Below are 17,220 nucleotides of genomic sequence, written 5' to 3' on the forward strand. Positions count from 1 at the left end.
ATCCAAGATTTTTGTAAAAATGCCCTCGGGAATTTCCCGTGAAATGATGAGGCCCCTCAGATTGATTTGCCTACACTTACAAAAGCCACATCTGTGAGATTGTTGTCCATAAGCTTGTCAAAAATATGCCCCACTTGTTATTGTTTTTGCTACACTTAAAACTAAGCCAAAAAGCCACCCACATACACCCACACCCACCCACATACACACACACACACCCACACCCACCCACACCCACACATGTTTACTTCTGGTTTATTTCTATTGCATCATGTTGTGCAACAAATTATTATCCAATATTATGCAACAAATTATAAGGCAAGAGCTCTTGCATCATGTTGTGCAACAAATTATTACCCAATATTATGCAACAAATTATGATGCAAGAGCTTTTGCATTACATATCAGTTAGTATTGTGAGAGTGGCTGAGGAGTACAGATGTGTTGTTGCAGTGCTCCTCATATTTTTTTTAAAAAAAAACACAAAAATATAGCAGATTTGTATAAATTGAATTATAGGTTTGTTTGATTTAATATACAGAATTTTCTAATATATTGAACAAAGGGTTTATATCTGCCCCAGTTTGTTATACATGACACATGGTATTAGGTCATTGCCTTTCTAGGACATGCCTGTGTAGACATGTCTTTGTGCTAGGGCAGTGCTTCTGTAGATTAATACTTATTCTACCTTTGTGCATGTAGGCTATTAGCTTTACAACCTGTCATAGTTTTATTAAGTATAGAGTTTTGATTTGAACCCCAAGAAATTTTATATAATAAACCAACAACAAAAATACCAAAGCCAAAAATATTAAGACACTAAGTATACACACTAGGTATACTAAGCACACTGCTGAACCCAATTGATATTTTGTATTAAGCATAGAATTTTGATTTGGACCTCAAGAAATTTTATATAATAAACCAACAACAAAAATGCCAAATCAAAAATATTGTAATCAAAGCAATAAGAATATATCCAGCCCCAATTGGGCTAGGCACCGGCATAATTGTGATCCAGACAAATGCAGAACTCCCACAAAAATATGCCCAAAATGCCATAGAAAATATAGCATGGAATACTTCACATATAAACATAAGGGTACTTGTTCTGCACAGTCATCAACATTGCCCCCACAACCATCTTCATCTGGTCTGAAAAGGAAGTTTGAAACACCTGTTAATGCTAGACCGGCAAAGCAGCCACGCTATGAACCCATCCATAGCAGTTTTGCTGGCCAACTTAGGGATTCCCGGTTTGTATCAGAGCAAAAATGTGGTATTAAGAATTTTTTGAACAGTATAAATCCTAATGTGCAGGCAATTCTAAATGCACAAAATGGCTCTTATAAGCTGTCCCTCAAATTGTTTACACAATATAAGAAACCAAATGGCACAAAATTTACACAGCCCCACATAACAGAAACTGTAGCTGTATATTCAAATGCAAATTTAGACAAAATAATAAGCAGTTTGATAGAGCAATTGAATATTAAACATTCTGAATTTGCTGCAAAAGAGTCAGGATGGAGCCTATGCGGAACTCCACACAAGCTCTATGTTAATATTTCTGAATTTAGCCCACTACAAGGATCTACATATGTGCCATTACCTGCCAATATTAAAAACAAAAGAGCCGTGGTTAACATAAAAAATAATGATGAGAAATGCTTTCTGTGGTGTATTTTAGCTGCTTTGTTTCCAGTTTTAGATCATCCTGAGAGAATAAGTTATTATAAACAACATGAACACAATTTTGATGAAGCAATGGAAGTCTTAGAATATCCAATGTCTGTTCAGAATATTGATAAATTTGAAAAAAAAGGCCAGGGATATCAATGGTAAACAATTATCTATTAACGTATTTATTTGTTCTACTGGCCGTGGCAATTGCTTGATAGATCCTCTCAGAATCAGTACACTTGATGATGATTCTGCTGTTCCGATTGATCTGCTCTTAATTGAAAAGGATGGCACACACTATTACACTCTGATACACAGTCTTGAAGCTTTAGTCAGAAAACAACAAGGCAAATCCAATACAATATTCAAGTTGTGCAGAAGATGTTTGACTGTATTTGATGGTAGAAAAATGATGAATGATGTTTGTGAACAGAATGCAGAAATTGCTAAAAACAAGTTAATTGAACATTTAAAATACTGTGGCAACCATAAACCTGTTCATATGGTGATGCCTAAGGCAAGTGAAAATGCCAAATTCAAAAAAATTGAAGCCTTGTTGGAACACCCAGCATATATAGTCTGTGATTTTGAATCAAACCTCAAACCCCTTGCATTCTGCAGCCCAGATCCTGAGGAATCTTCAATTACATCATACCAGTTACATGAACCTTCTAGTTTTTATTATGTTGTTGTACAGGATGGTGTTGTTAGTGAAGAATATTTATACATGGGACCAGATGCCATCAAAGAATTTGCACATAGAATAGAAAATGAATGCCATAACATAGCATCTAATATCTTATTAAAATCAAAACCCATGTTGCCTTTAACAGAGGATCAGATTGAAGATTTCAACAATGCAGAAAAATGCCCGGTATGTGATTCTGAATTTTCAGATACAAATATCAAGGTGAAACACCATTCTCATACAGATGATAAATTCAAAATGGCCCTGTGTAATAGCTGTAATATTAAGATCCAGAGACCAAAATTTGTCCCCATGTTTTGCCATGGTGCATCCAATTATGATTTTCATCATTTGATCAGGTACGAGGGGTTTGACAAGCAGAATTTAAATATTTTAGCAGAAAATAATGAGAAATATATAGCTATTAGCAAAATAATTAAAGTTAATGGTGTTCCCATTCACTTAAGATTTCTTGATTCCTACAGAATTCTGTCTGCTAGCCTGGTTACACTGGCCAGTCAATTATCTGATGACCAATTCAAAATCACATGTGCTTTGTTTCCAAATCAGGACCTGAAATTAATTAGGCGGAAGGGTGTATATCCATATGACTATGTTACAGATTTTTCTAAATTTGATGAGTGTTCTCTGCCACCACAACAAGCATTTTACAGCAAACTCAGAGGATCTGGAATCACTGATGAAGATTATCACCATGCCCAGTTGATGTGGAACAATTTAAAATGCCAGACATTTGGTGATTATCACAAGGCATATTTAAAACTTGATGTGGCTCTCTTAGCCGATATACTGCAGGCATTCAGAAAATCTTCCATGCAAAATTATAAACTGGATCCAATGTATTTTTATAGTGCACCAGGCCTAGCATGGTCTGCAATGTTTTTGAACACTAAAATGCAATTGGATCTGATCCAGGATCAGGACATGTATCTGTTTATGGAGCAATGTATAAGAGGAGGCATGGTGCAATGTTCTCAGAGATATGCCAGAGCAAATAACAAGTATATTCCCAATTATGATCCAGCACTGCCATCAAATTATATACTGTATGTAGATGCCAACAGCCTGTATGGCTATGCTATGATGGATAAATTGCCATATGCAGGGCTTGAGTGGGTTGAAGATTTCAATATTGAAGATGTTAAGGATTTTGATGTCAGTAACTATGGCCTGTTCTTAGAGGTTGATCTGACAATTCCAGATAATTTACACAAGAAATTTTCTGATCTGCCCCCAATTCCTGAAGTTAAGTGTTCACCTGGCTCTAAACAGAAGAAGCTCATGATGACTCTAGAGCCAAAACAGGGTTATGTCATATATTACAAAAACCTCCAGTTCCTGATGCATCATGGTGTTCAAGTGACCAAAGTTGGAAAAGTTTTGAGGTTCAGGCACTCAAGATGGTTGAAGCCATATATTGATACAAACACAGAGCTTCGAACATCTGCAATGAGCCAATTTGATAAAACTTTGTTTAAATTGATGGTCAATTCAGTGTATGGCAAAACCATAGAAAATGTTAGAAAACATACTGATGTTAAAATAATTACTGACCCCAGCCGGAGCAAAAAATTGATAGCAAAGCCTAATTTCAATTATAGAAGAATTTATGATGAAAATATGGCACTCTTCAACATGAAAAAAACAAGGATTAAGTTTGATAAGCCTATTTATGTAGGGGCTGTGATATTAGAATTGGCCAAATTACACATGTTAAAGCTCTATTATGATGTGCTCAAGCCTTTTTATGTTGATCGTGTAAAACTGATGTACATGGACACAGATAGTTTTATTCTTGATATTCAGACTGAAGATGTTTATCAAGATATGCCACAGCCTGCATTGCTTGAATATTTTGATACCAGTGAACATACAAAGATTCAACCCCACAACAAAAAGGTGCCTGGCAAGTTAAAAGATGAGACACTTGGTGATGTTATTGTGGCATTTGCTGGGTTAAGAGCCAAGATGTATAGTTTTGAAACATGTAGTGGTGCTGTTGCCAAAAAAGCCAAGGGCATTGGCAGAGTAACTGTTGACAAAGAGCTCCAATTTAAAGATTATGAAGATTGTCTCAAATCATGTAGCACAATCAGAACATCAGAATGCAGAATTCAGAGTGTGGATCACTTGTTGACTACAAATGTTGTAAGAAAAGTGGCTCTGGACCCACATGATGATAAGAGATGTATTTTGTCATGTGGCATACATACTCTACCATGGGGTCATTGTGATTTGAAAAATGGTAATCAATGCCCAATTACAGAGCATGATTTGAAATAAATAAACATGCCTATGAACTTATTTGGATTCAAAAAACAGGCTATTATGGACCTGCCAACACCAGCACCCTCTTCTGATATACAATCTGTGATATCTAAACTAAGTGGTTTGTTAATTATTCATCTGAACAGCATACTTACAGATGTTGATGATGAAACAGGTAAAACATTGTACATATTTAACAATAATTTAAATCATTACCTATTACCTGTAGGTGGTCAATTACAATTTATTACAACCCCCGAGGGTAATGTCAAGGTTTCAATAGGGAGAAATATTTACAGGATAAAGCACTCAAACATGGTTTCTGGCACTGTATATACGGTTTCTGCTGGTGATTGCTTATATATTGAGGTCCCTGGATCCTATGACAAGCTTATACCTTGTTTTATAGAATTAAAAATTAGATATTCAATAATAAATAACCACTAAAACAAAAATGCCTAATGATATATTTGGCCATACAAGGCATGAAGATCACAGTGATGAGATTCTGATGCTTGATGTCAGAGTCAAAAAATTAAGAAGTGATTTACAAGCTTTACAAACCACACTCAATGCCAGTCTTCAACTAGAAATTACAAATTTACAATCACAATGCATGGACCCTCTTCTTAAAATTGATTCTGAACTCAAATTGCTGCTTCAGAAATATACTGACCTGGCCACATTGGATAATTTTCAAAGTTTAGAGGAGGCTGTAGCAGCTCTTCAAGCCAAATTTAAGACCCAGGCCACCAACTCTGAGCAATTGAAACAACAATTGGAAGAGCAAATAAATAATGTCCAGACACAGCTCCAAACAATTGTCAAAAGCATAAAATCACAAGAAGATTTTGATCTAGTGATTTCCACTCTAAGAGAACAGATTCAATCACTGGAGATTCCTAATCTGGACCCCTTGAACAATGCCATATCCGAGGTTAAAGAAAAAATTGAGACACTTGAAAATTTTATGAACAACTTGCCATCTTCTGATGCTTTGAGTGCAATAACTCGGAGTGTTGCCAACATTAAGCTGCAACTTGAAACATATGAAGATTTTGGAAAAATTCAAAGTACCATAACCCATCTTGAGTGTACAATAGCAGCAGTGCAAAGTGATTTGACAAATGTACAAGAATCTCTAGAATCCCGCCTGCCTGGTATTGTAGATACCCTTGTCAGTGTCCAGCAACAGATCACAAAACTTGAAAACCTCAACACTGAATCTGAGCTATCTCATTTTCATCACTTGATCGATGATATCCAAACAAAGCTTGAAATTTTACAACAATCAACACCCACTCAGGCAGACAAAACCCTGCTCCAAGAAGCTATGTGTTGTGTGGTTGATGCTTCTGAATTAAATGATGTGAAATTGGCACGTGAATCTTTGCAGAATACTGTATCAAATCTGCCTACATCACACGAACTTAAAAATATTAAGAGAGCTGTGAATCGCATATTGAAATCAGAAGATATCAAGAATATCCAGACAGAGATCAAACAACTTACTCAGACAGTAGCCACTCTACCAACTAATCAATATATTAATGAACTGCATGCCCTGTTTGAGGATATCAGAAGACAAGTCCATGATCTTACTGCTCAAAATTCAAAATTGGCAGTTGTTGAAAATTTACAGCAAATTGTAGCTAATATCAAGCAACAGCTAGGGACCATGGAATCCAATCAAGCAAATGCTCTGTCTGTTTTTGCCACCCAGCTTCAAGAGATTGTGCAACAATACAAGAAACTTGTTGTGGACATAAAGATCAAGCCAGGCCATGATGATGTTGTTAGGACTATCAATGAGCACCTTGAATCTGTAACAAGTAGATTGCTTACAGCAGAAAAAGAAATAACTGGCATAATCGAGAATCCTAAACATACAGTAATTCTTGAATTGTACAGTATCCCCAACAAAGAATATGATTCACCATTTACACCAGGTGGCAAAATATATATGCTGTCCCCTGCACAATTTTATTACCAGTTTTTTGTTGGGGGCACACTTAGACCAATCAAGATCAAATATTGGCTTCAACCACAGGCACACCACTACCCTACCTTATCAATAACAAATTCTGACAACAAACCAAAAATCACCAGTGTAGAGTTAGAGGATTTTACAGATCCCAATACATTAGAAACATCTTATGCTGAAGATGATGGCTCTCTGGAATTTTATATACAAATAGGAGACAAACTGTATTTAGAAAATCCTGTAGTATCAGCTGCTGAACACCCTATAGTTGCAATATTCTTGTTTACATATTATGTCTAGACAAATTATTGTTGATGAATTACACAGACAAGCCAGACATAATTATAAGAGACTGCCAGTAGTTACAAAAGGCATAGATGATTTATGGCAGTGTGACTTGGTTGAGATGCCAAGTGGACAGCTGAAAAACTTAGACAAGATGAACAAGGGCTACAAGTATCTACTCACTGTCATAGACACATTTTCAAAATTTTCCTGGGCTGTGCCACTCAAATCCAAGACTGGAAAATGTGTTACAGAAGCCTTCAGGACAATCATCAATCAGAGTGGAAGATCTCCGCGCTATTTGCAAACAGATAATGGCAAAGAATTCTATAATTCTGTGTTCCAACAGTTTATTAAAAGCCAGTCAATACAACATTACTCGAGTTACAGTGATCTCAAGGCCTCAATTGTAGAAAGATTCAACAAAACCCTAAAAAATCATATGTATAAACAATTTACCCTCCAAGGTAATTATAAATGGCTTAATATTCTTCCAGAACTTCTACATAAATATAACAACTCTGTCCATTCCACAATCAACATGAAACCCTCTGAGGTAACTTCATCTGATGAGCAAAAATTGATCAGTACTGTTTATTATCCTAGATACCAGCCAACAACAAGAAAAGCCAAATACAAGGTTGGTGATCAAGTAAGAATCAGCAAATATAAGCACTTATTCAAAAGAGGCTTTACAAGAAACTGGAGCACTGAATTATTTACAGTGGTTCAAGTTAAACCTGGGACCCGATACACATATATAATAAAAGATCACCGAGGAGAAATTCTCAAAGGCAGGTTTTATGAAGAAGAACTCAGCAAAACTAAGCTGCCTGACACATATCTCATAGAAAAAATCATCCGCAGAAAAGGCAACAAGTTACTTGTCAAATGGCTAGGACTCCCAGTACACAGCTGGATCGATGCAGACAAAGTGATACTATGAACACCTGGGATGTTATAAAGAGGCTGCCAGAACCTGAACAGCAGATTAAGAGAAATGGCAAGTTGCTGCCTGATAATATTAGATGTCTTATTGTTGGGCCATCGGCTTGTGGTAAAACTACACTAATGATTGATAATTTTTTAGTGGCACCCATCTGGTTAGATTGGAAAAACAGGCACTTGTATGTCTTCTCTAAGAGCTTGGAACAATTAAAATATCAGCAGCTGATGAAGCTATATGATGGACTGGATATAGCCACTTTTGAATCAGATGTTAAGCCACTCCATTAATGTCTCGATAATTCAAAACAAGGTTAGAAATTTCTTTACACAGGGCCGACACAAAAACATAGATTGCTTCTACCTGGCACAGACTTTTTCTAAAATACCGAAGCAGCTGATCCGAGACAACAGCAATTTTATATGTGTGTTTCATCAAGATCATACCAACCTCAAACACATACATGATGAATATGTAGGTGGGGACTTGAGCTACAATGATTTTTCCAAGTTTTGCAGTAGGTGCTGGAACCAGGACAGTTATGGGTTTGTCACAATTGATATGACAAGGAAACCCAATAGTGGTAAATATAGAAATAAAATCAACAATTTTCTAGACATTGAAACATATATAAATAACCATGAAAAGGCCAATCATTGATGATCTTAAATTAAGAGATTATCTTGTAAAAAGATTTAAGGGATGGAAATCAGAGAACCGAGGAATCTATGAAAAACACAAGCAAACAGAACAGCCTATTATTGATGCTATTAGTGAATTAGGTAAAAATATCAAAACTGTTACAGAGCAAAATCAAAATTTGATTACAGAGCTTGTACCTGTAGCTGCTAGGAACATATTAGATTATCCAATCACCCCACTTTCTAGTATTCATACACCTAGTCCTGTTGCTCCTCGAAGAATTGAAGCTACTCAGGATCCTATTGAATTGGGTCTTCTTGCTCAAAAATATTTAAGCACACCTAAAGACAACAAAGATGAGGTCTTTGGCTTATATGCTGACACAGAGCGTGATGGTAGCATCATACATAGAATTGGCAATTTCAGAGTAACATTTATGGCAGATGATCTAATTGTATATTCAGAATCTCATCTTGGAGAAAAAGGTGCTTTTGTTAAATATCCTGGAACACCTGGATTGTGGGAACTGATGACTAGGAAGAGACCTGGCAGCTATACAGATCAAGATTATGAGCATTACAAAGAAATATTAATAAAATCAAATGCTCTATACCAGAACAATGATCCCACACAAAAAAGAGTGAAGTCTAGCAGTGGGGCAAAATACAACAACTTAATCAAGCCCATATGGTCACAGATCAAGACAGGTAGTGGAATCAAACAATACAACACCCTGCCTAAAGAATTTGTGTGGGTTGATGATGTCAGGAAACTTGTAGATAGGTTGCTGGTGATAGCTGGGGAGGAAAATGCTGGCAACCACAATTTTTACAATGAAAAGGTTGGAATTATGGACATGATAAGCACAAAATTGTCTAATTTTATAGTGAATGACACTAAGGGCATTGGATATCTTATAAAAATTATTAATACTCTACCCCCCAAATTTTGGAATATCTCTGAGGGCCGGGGGCTGGTTAATGACATCATAAACAAGCTGCCATTTGAATTACACATTCCAGGCTATCAGTATTGTGGTCCCGGTACAAAATTGGACCATAGATTAAACAGAGGTGATCCTGGTGTTAATCCCCTAGATGCTGCTTGTAGAGACCATGACATAGCATACAACACACATTCTGATCTTGACAAGAGACATGTTGCAGACAAAAAATTAGAAGAGGCTGCATTTGGTAGATTTGTAAGCAAAGATGCTTTTAAGTGAAAGAATAGCAGCATTGGGGACCACCATAGCTATGAACACCAAACAAAAACTGGGGTGGGGGTTGTGAATATGTATATAATAAACCTAGGATGAAGGCCAAGGGTGTTATGTATCAGATACCTTATGCAGGTCTTAAATCTCTTAAAACTATTGATAGTCTTTTAACCAAAAAGCAGCGCAAGAACAAAAATTCTTGTCTTGCCAAGGGCCATGGTATGAAATTGTTGCTTAGCACCCCCCAATTAAAAAAAATTACAGCAATCTAGAAAAAAATCACATGTGGGTGGATTTATATTTACTATCCCGGCTATCTTAGCAGCACTTGGGGCTGTGGGGAGCTTGGCTGGGGGATCAGCTGCTATAGCAAAAACAGTAATAGATGCCAAGAAGAATAAGGCAGAATTAGATGAAATGAAGCGCCATAATCTGGCTATGAAAAAACAAGGCAAAGGTGTTAAGAGAGCCATGAATATGTTTAAAAAAACAAGAGCCGCTCACAAACCAAGATATTGAAGCTTTAATCAAGCCACTGGGCATCAAAAATTTTAGAGGTGTGTACATGTCTGATTCTTTACCAGAAGAACCACTCAACAAAGAGTGTGGCATAGTTAATTTGGATAAGTGCAAAAATCAGGGCACTCACTGGATCTGTTATCTTAAATATTTAAAAAATGAGGCATTTGTGTTTGATTCATTTGGAGGTATTCCATCTGAAAATTTAGTAAAATATCTAAAATCAGCTAATCTTTATTACAATAATGCCCGTGTTCAAAATTTCAAAGATGTTAATTGTGGACATTTGTGTTTATCTGTTCTTAGATATCTGTCTCAAATAAATAAACCATCAATTGAAAATTTTCAAAAAGCCCTGTGGTATCTGAAACATCATGGGGGTATTCCATCTCACCAGCCAAAATTCAATATTGAAACTTAGATTACATGATGATATAGTGTATCCCAAAACAATAGCTCTCAGAGCATTTTATGGCATGTACTTGATCCCTAATATTACACACCACAACAACACAATTGCAGTAGGGGATCAAAAAATTGTCATCACTCCAGGGCAGTATAATCTGTCTACTCTAAATGCTCAGTTACCTAGAGGTATAGTGTTAACTCAAAATTCTGTCACTCACAGAGTAGAGATTGTATCTGCTACAGAAACAGTGGATCTGGGTACTATAGGAGAGCTGTTAGGCTTTGAGAACAACACAAAACTTGAACCGGCCATTAAACACACTGCTATTAATATACCTAAATTCTTAGCCATAGAGACTCTGAATATTCACTGTAATGTGGCCGAGGGTATGATCACCAAATCAAATGGCATAGGCACTCACAAACAAACTGGCATCATTGCAACATTCAAACCTAACTCTGAATTTATGGAGCCCATCATCTACACTCCATCACCAACATTATATTTTCCTGTGTGCCATAATAGAATAGATTATATTGAATTGATGGTCACTAATGAAAAAGAAGAATTAGTTGATTTTACTGGAGCCACAACAACTGCAATCATAGAGATTAATATTTAAATAAAAATACATACAAAAAAAATGGAAAATATTGAGAGTTATGAGCTACAATCATTCCCCCCAAACAGGAGGACCTTTGCAAATTTAAATCAACCCAACACAGAGATTGAGGTTGATCTTGATGTAGGGGATGGCTTTATACACCCCCACAGAGCAGATCTATACATCAAATTTGATGTTGTAAAGCTCGATGGTACAGATTATCCGGCAAATTCAAATATAAGATTGGTGGACAATTTTGTGCCACATCTGTTCTCTGAAATTGAGATCAGAAAACATGGTGTTGTTATAAACAGAGTGGATTACCCTGGCATTACCTCTACAGCTTTGGCCACACTAAAATTATCCAAAACCGAGGCTTCTTACTACAAAATAGGTGGATTTGAGGCTGGTGATAAGATATTATCTAAAAGCCACATAGTATTGTTCCCCATGCGCCTGTTGCCAGGATTCTTCTCAGATTACAAATATATTATGTGGAAGGGTGGTTTAAGAATTACATTTAGAAGAGCTGCCAATAATAATAATGCTTTGATGAGGTACAGTACATTAAACTCTACAGGGGAAGCTCTGCCTAATACCCTACCTGATGAGGGCAAATGCATTATTCAGACTATGGAGGTAAGAATCCCGGTTGTTGAATATGAGGCCAGTTATGCTCTTAAATACAAAGCAGATATAATAAAAAATCCACAGATTCCTTTACAATTTTATACATATCAATGTGTACAGAAGCCTGCCACTGGTACCTATTATGAGTTTGATGCTACAAATTCATTCTCCAGTATACAATATGACATGCCAGATTTTGTGGTGGTACTGTTTCAGACTGGAAGACACAATAATCAGGAAAAAAATTCAAGTAAATTTGATAGCTGCAACATCAAGAACATATATCTTAAAAATGGCAGAAATGAGGTGTTTCCTAGAGAAAATTATAATTTAGACATGTCCAAGGATGATTTCCTTAAATTATATGAATCATTTACAGCATACAAAAGGGTCACTACTGGCAATACTGACATGTATTACACACCAGATGAATTCAAAGCACAGAGACCCATGTTTGTCATCAACACCTCAAAAAGGAAACAAGTTGTGGTTAATGACAGGAAAAACATTAAAATTATCTGTGAATTCCACGATACACTCCCTGATGACACCATATGTAGTGTTATTCTCATAGGTGAAAAATCATATGTTTATGATGTAAGAAATGAGAGAGTCACAGAGCAATTCTAGAAGGCCTCTGCTTATTACCGGACCGGAAGTAAATATAAGTGGGTGTGGGTGGGTGAGGGTGTGTATGGGTATAGATGTAGCTAATAAGATTACATTTTACAGGGTATTACACTAAAAGCAATAAGCTCATATGAGCATTTTTGGCCTAGTTTTAAGTGTAGCAAAAAAATATCAAGAGGGGCATATTTTTGACAAGCTTATGGACAACAATCTCACAGATGTGGCTTTTGTAAGTGTAGGCAAAACAATCTGAGGGGCCTCATCATTTCACGGGAAATTCCCGAGGGTATTTTTACAAAAATCTTGGATTAGACAGAGTACCACACTTGAGCAATAAGCTCATATGCACATCTTGAGCTAGTTTTAAGTGTAGCCAAATCTGCCTGAGGGGGGCTCATGATTTATCGCCCCAGTAATGTCACAAATCACACTACTAACACTGCACCCCGTTTGTTGTTTCTATGTTTAAAAATATTTACTTGGACAGGGCTAACATTTGGTGTATGACTTATGTATGTACAGGTTTCGGTTACAAAGTATCGCCACTCTTAATTCCCAGTTGCGCCGTTCGTGGGACACCCTGTAGATAAGAATACGGTTGTATAATGAAGTCAGAACAGAAAATAACCCTTCATGTCAACCAACCATACAAGGCATTTCGCGCAAAACACAGGCAGCTCCAAGGAGGTACCCCCTTCTTGCACCAACGAACAAAACAGTCAGCTAGCCACCTCGTGAGTAACGCGAGAACTACCGCTTGGAGCTATACCTTTCTTGCACCAACTGAAAGCGGAGGTTTTATTGCATACGATGAGGTACAGAATACTAAAACCTCCAAAAGTGGAGTTACCTCCTTTTTGCAGCAAACCCTTCAAATGTTTTTAGCTTTTTGTGAAGAGCTGGTTTGTTGCACTCTCTGTGAGGAAGCTGTTAGCTTATCTTTACGTTTTAATGTGTTGCGTTTGTCTTGTGCATGTTCCTTTACAACCTTGCAACTTTAACTTTTCTCAAGGGGCTTTTTACACCACTTGTTTTAACCTTTTTAAGTAAGAATTGTAGGGAAGGGGATATTCCCCCGCGTACATTGAAGGGTGCAAAATGTCCTGATGTGCCGACGCACCCAACAATTTTAACTCAATCAATCAATCGAGGTAAGTCGTGGAAATTATTACAGGATAAGAAAGACTCAAGACAATAATAGCAAACTGGTGTATATAAAAGTTTACACAAAATTTTATTGTTATTGACATTATGACATTTAAGGCAACGCCGTTACGCATCTGAGGGAGGCGTATTTCTTCTCGCTTCTTCTGATCTTCAAGCCTTGGTCGTCTCCGTCGGGACGCTCTTGAAGGCGGTGCTTCCCTTGCGACGGGGGATGGACCAGTACTTCTGGTGCTTCCCGAACACTTGGACGTCCGCCAAGGTTTCTGGCAGGGCTTGGTGGAGCGTCTCTGGGAGAAACGATGCGCTGATGGCACCGAACACCGTCAGGGCTCCTAGGATGGCATAGGGATACCTTATGTCCACCGCCGTCCCCTGAAATCATACGCATTTACGTGTGCTGTTCAATAAAGAATGATCATCACTTTTTATATTCACATAATATCTCACTCTAAAATTTAAATTTACATGAATTGTTAGCTTAACGGGGAGAGTGAAAGTTTGCAATGTATTTTAATGTTGTCGGAATGGCCACCGCTAACAAATAGAAGTCCACTTTAACAAGAGAGTGTGAATTTATCTCCATGTTGCAAGTGGAAGCGGTTTTTAAATTTGATTATTAAGCTGGACACGATGTTTAAAAAATATGATGAATAAATATTTACAGAATACCATGTATTCCTTATGGGGAATCAACTTCAACTTCATGGTTGGTTGGTTGGTTGAATTGGTGTTTTAGGTCCACTTTATGCACAGTAAGGCTAATCGGGACTGGACCTACAGTTTAAAGTGGAATCCGAACCACTTGTGCCTCCACCGGGTATCGAACCCGGGACCCCTTGATTACAAGGCGGCGACGCTACCACTGCGCCATCGGGGAGGCCCAACTTCAACTTCATGTTAGGGCTAATCAAATGGGAGTTTCGACTCTTCCTACTGTAACACCATTAAGCCTTGTTTCCATGATTATCAAAAACTAAATATGCTGACCAAGGCAGTAATTTATTTTATTAAAAACATAAACTAAACCTAACGTTTGAAACAACATAGAGATGATGTACGACTTAAGAGAGAGAGAGAGAGAGAGAGAGAGAGAGAGAGAGAGAGAGAGAGAGAGAGAGAGAGAGAGAGAGAGAGAAATGCAATATTAAAACACACGAGAGAAACAGGACATGAAATAGAGTGGGATGAGGCTAAGCAGATAGGAAGGGAGAAGAGAATGCTAGTGAGAAAATGGAAGGAAGCCAAGAAAATAGAGAAGAAAGGTGAAGAAGACATAATGAACTGGAATGGGGGACTGAAGTTAAACAAAGAATGGAAGAAGGTGTTAGAAAGAGTGGAAAGGACAAGAGAGAAAGAGGAGAGGAGAAGGGAGAAAAATGAAGGAAAAAGAGCTTGAGATAAAAAGTCCAACCACATTCTATATGAAAGTAATTATGTTTAGCCTTTTAGGTGAAAGTACAGTTGGCAAGTGAAAGCCACCTGCTAGAAAGTTCCTAACAACTTTCTAATAGTCTGGAGGGAGTAATGTTTGTGTATATATAATGCCCTTTTTGTGTATCTTGTTACTTTTGTACTTGATACAGAGTCTGATGAAGACCTTGCTAGAAGGTTGAAACGTTACGTTTAGTTTATGTTTTTAATAAAATAAATTACTGCCTTGGTCAGCATATTTAGTTTTTCATCTTCCTACTACTATGACATAGTTCAACGTATCCTTTTTTCCGTCCATGGACTTTTCTACGCCATTGCATGTTTGATATTCATGAGAGACAAATAAAATAATGTTCCTACAAGCGTAATGCATTTCTCCTTGTCTCCTTCTGAAGCAATCCTGGTAGTGTTGCCAAACCTGATGCACACAGCTTAAATGGAGCTAAAGTTGACTACCAAGGCTGGAGGCTGGAAAAATTTCGCAGTCTAGATCTGACGCCGACACCCATATCAATAATCTTCTGATGGTCGTATGAAATCGAAAATAAAGAATTCCCGGATAACAATGTTATGTCATCCACGGTGGTATAAAAAAATAGCTGGGAAGGTAAGAGGGGGTGGAGTGACGCATCCAATATAACAATATCACGACATGTACAAAATATATACTAATGGCAAAAGTTTGTCTGTGTGGGCCGGAGCCAGTAATGGCATCATGGTGAATCAGGGTGGCGAGCGCTAGAGTTCACAGCCAAACGAGTGCACAAAAACGTTAGATCTAGCTCCAAAAGAACCAAGTTGGCAACAGTGCTCCGCAGCTGCGCGGAGGGAAGAACTTCGCGGAAACCCTTCCTCATGCCCTTAATGTGTAATGTACAGTACATGCGGTACAAGTTTTATTGCTTTGACTTCAGTTGTGCGCCTGTGACAGCCGTGAAGTTTGAGACACGTTCAGTTCCGCCTGTGGTAATAATGGAGGTAACACGGGACGAACAATGCGCTGCTTTGAAATTTTGTGGATTTCACCTGAACAATTCCTTAGCTGAGGCCTACGGAATGCTACAGGAGGCCTAGCCTATGGAGAGTCTGTTCGAAGGTGGTTTAAAATGTTTAAAGAGGGGGACAATCAATTTCAAAAGAAGGTGGACCAGAGCTCCGGTAAATGCTCTTACGGAAGAAAACATCAACACTGCTGCTGTCATTGTGAGAGAAGATCGTTAAATAACGTTAAAAGTACTATCAGAAATACTGACAATTTCATTGGGTGCCATCCACACGTTGGTAACAGAAAAAATACACATGTTTGTGCACTATGGGTTTCAAGACCACGATAATGCTCTGCTGCATATCACATTGTTCCTGAATATCTCACAAAAAACTATGTGAAGTGTGTTCCTCATCCTCCCTATAGTCCATACCTAGCCCATGCGAGTTTCTTTCTTTTCCCCAGTTTGAAGAAACGCCTTCGCGAGAGGTATTTTACATCATCAGACGCAGTAGTGAAGGCTGCGAAAGCGAAACTGAACCAATAACAAAACAGCTTCCGGCGTGTCTTTGAAGACTGACAATTGCCGCATCGCGTCCAATGGGGAATACGTTGAGAAAGAATTATGAGGATGAGTAAAGGTATGTTGTCAATGATCGTTCTTTATTGAACAGGCCTCGTATTTTAGAGTTGTGTTGCCCAAGTCGTTTGGTGTAAACGTAACGTTTAAATCAGACTGAAACATCTGTACAAACGTTCTATGAATATAAATATTCCAGAAAATTTAATTATTCTGGATTTTGAAATTTAATTTAAGAGTTTGAAGGTATAATACAAATCGGAAAAATTATCAACGGAAGATTTGTTAGTTAAAACAGGATGGATTTATTGTAAATCGTTGAGAATATTATAACTACATGATGTAATTTAACAAACCTTGGTTTTTAATTGATTGATTTGATTTATTTTTCTTCGCTTTTTTGCCACTTGTGCTAATCGTGAAGGGGATAAAGTGTGATATGATGAAAGGCTGATTCATTGATAAAGTTATTTTATGTTCTTTTTCTACAACTGTTGGCGACGATGATGTGGTGATGAATAGTGAT

At 37.4% G+C, this 17,220-nt stretch overlaps 1 protein-coding gene across 3 annotated transcripts in view; it reads right to left on the reverse strand.

Moving 5' to 3' along the window:
• Positions 1-13,747: 13,747 nt before the first annotated feature.
• LOC145996387 (carcinine transporter-like) overlaps positions 13,748-17,220 on the reverse strand; it is a 58,222-nt gene continuing 54,749 nt past the window's right edge. For all 3 annotated transcript variants that reach the window (XM_083132817.1, XM_083132816.1, XM_083132818.1), the window contains exon 10: positions 13,748-14,070. In XM_083132817.1, the coding sequence (XP_082988943.1) occupies positions 13,849-14,070 (222 nt within the window). In that variant the 3' untranslated portion in view covers positions 13,748-13,848. The remainder of the gene's footprint in view (positions 14,071-17,220) is intronic.

This window comes from Lepisma saccharinum, chromosome 12 (genome assembly GCF_977018435.1).
Source record: "Lepisma saccharinum chromosome 12, izLepSacc3.1, whole genome shotgun sequence".
Classification (NCBI taxonomy): domain Eukaryota; kingdom Metazoa; phylum Arthropoda; class Insecta; order Zygentoma; family Lepismatidae; genus Lepisma; species Lepisma saccharinum.